Source organism: Bison bison, unplaced genomic scaffold, assembly GCF_000754665.1.
Source record: "Bison bison bison isolate TAMUID 2011002044 unplaced genomic scaffold, Bison_UMD1.0 scf7180017858051, whole genome shotgun sequence".
NCBI lineage: Eukaryota > Metazoa > Chordata > Mammalia > Artiodactyla > Bovidae > Bison > Bison bison.
In genome coordinates this window covers 20002-21914 of record NW_011488624.1, presented here as the reverse complement: position 1 = coordinate 21914, position 1913 = coordinate 20002, and the positions used below count along the sequence as shown (strand labels likewise).

The 1913-nt window shown below is 43.5% G+C and overlaps 1 protein-coding gene across 1 annotated transcript; it reads right to left on the bottom strand.

Annotated features, from left to right (window-relative positions):
* Positions 1-332: 332 nt before the first annotated feature.
* Positions 333-1265, bottom strand: LOC105004605 (olfactory receptor 148-like). Its single transcript, XM_010862256.1, has one exon. The coding sequence runs from the start codon at positions 1263-1265 to the stop codon at positions 333-335; it is 933 nt and encodes a 310-aa protein (XP_010860558.1).
* Between the last annotated feature and the right edge of the window lie 648 nt (positions 1266-1913).

Genomic DNA, 1913 nt, shown 5'->3' with positions numbered 1-1913 from the left:
ATGGATACCAAGCCAGAAAGGCTGTGGTGGGATGAATTGGGAGATTGGAACTGACATATATACACTATTGATACTATGTATAAGATAGATAAAAAATAAGAACCTACTGTGTAGCACAGGGAACTCTAAATGCTCTGCGGTGACCTAAATGGGAAAGAAATCCAAAAGAGAAGGAATACGTGTGTGGGTATGACTGATCCACTTTACTGCATAGAAGAAATGAACACAACATTATAAAGCACATATTCCAGTAAAATTAAAAAAAAATCAGAAGAATTAGGAGAATGATGTTAAAAGACAATAAATCTAAAATCCTTCACAAAACTCATAATTTAGTCCAGAGCAGTAAATACTACATTATAGAATACCCTTGTTAGTGAGCTTTTCACCTCCTTGTTCCTTAAGGAATAGATTAATGAGTTCAGCATGGGTGAGACAATATTATTTAATATTTGCACCATGGCACTGAGAAAAGGGTTGGGTGTGGGCTGTAGATAGATGATGATTACAGGTCCATAGGCACAGAGAATGGCAGTGAGGTGGGCACTGCAGGTAGAGAAAGCTTTCTGCCTGCCCTCTGCCGAATGGATCCTCAAAATGGCAATCCCAATGTGTGTGTAGGAGACACAAACACTCAACCAAAGCGTTAAAGCCAGAAAGCCAACATTAGTGGAACCCACTCTCTGGGCCAGGGAGCTATCAGCACAAGCCAGGGGTAAGACAGCAGGAATGTCACAGAAGAAGTGGTCCACTCGATTGGGGCCACAGTAGGGCAGCTGAAAGGTAAAGGATGTCAGGATGGTGGCCTGAAGACAACCTACCAACCAAGCTGCCATGACCAAACCAACACAGACTCCAGGTCTCATGATGATCATATATCTCAGTGGGTGACAGATGGCAACAAAACGATCATAAGCCATCACAGAATAGAGGCAGCCTTCTGTAGAACCCAGGAAATGATAGAAGAAGAGCTGAACAGCACATCCCTTATAAGATATGGCTTGGCTCTGGCCAGAAAGATAAAATAACATCTTGGGACAGGTGACAGAGGGGAACAGCATATCCAAAATCGATAGGAGTCCCAAGAAGAAGTACATGGGAGTGTGAAGGGTCGAGGAGGAGACAATTGCTAGAAGAATGAGCAGATTTCCCAGCAGGGTGAAGAGGTAAATAAATGAGAAGATGCCAAGGAGCACAGTCTCCAGTCCCTGTGTCTGAGGTATTCCCAGTAGGATGAACTCATTCAGCTCTGTGTGGTTCCTCATATTCTTGGGAGGAAGGTCTAGGGAAAGCCAAGGACAGGAAAGCTCGAATGTGGAGGCTGATTGTCAACAGACACAATACCAATGCATTCATCCATCATCACTCAATCCTAATGGGAATCAACAGTGAATATTGGAAAGACTGTTTCTGAAGCTGAATCTCCAAAACCTTGGCCACCTGATCTGAAGAGGTGACTCCTTGGAAAAGACCCTGATGCTGGGAAAGATTGAAGGAAAAAGAAGAGGGCGGTAGAGGAAGAGATAGTTAGAAAGCATCACCGACTCAATGGGCAAATGAACATGAATTTGAGCAAACTCTGGGAGATAGTGAAGGACAGAGGAACCAGGCATGCTATAGTCCATGGCGTGGCAAAAAGTCCAACATGCTTAGGGACTTAACAGCAGCAAAATTTGCTTAAACATAAAGATGATATTAAAATTGAGAGGTAGAAATTCTGCCAAGAACATTGAAGGCATAGTACATACTTTCTTGGTGGTTCAGCCATGTAGAATCTGCCTGCAATTGCAGGAGAACCAAGAGATTAGGGTTGGATGCTTGGGTAGGGAAGATCCCCAGGAGAAGGAAATGGCAATCCACTCCAGTATTCTTGCTGGGAAAATCCTACACACAGAGGAAGCTAGTGGGTTATA

Excerpts from the sequence above, each read along its gene's own strand:
- LOC105004605 (XM_010862256.1), bottom strand. The coding sequence starts at position 1,265 with ATGAGGAACCACACAGAGCTGAATGAGTTCATCCTACTGGGAATACCT.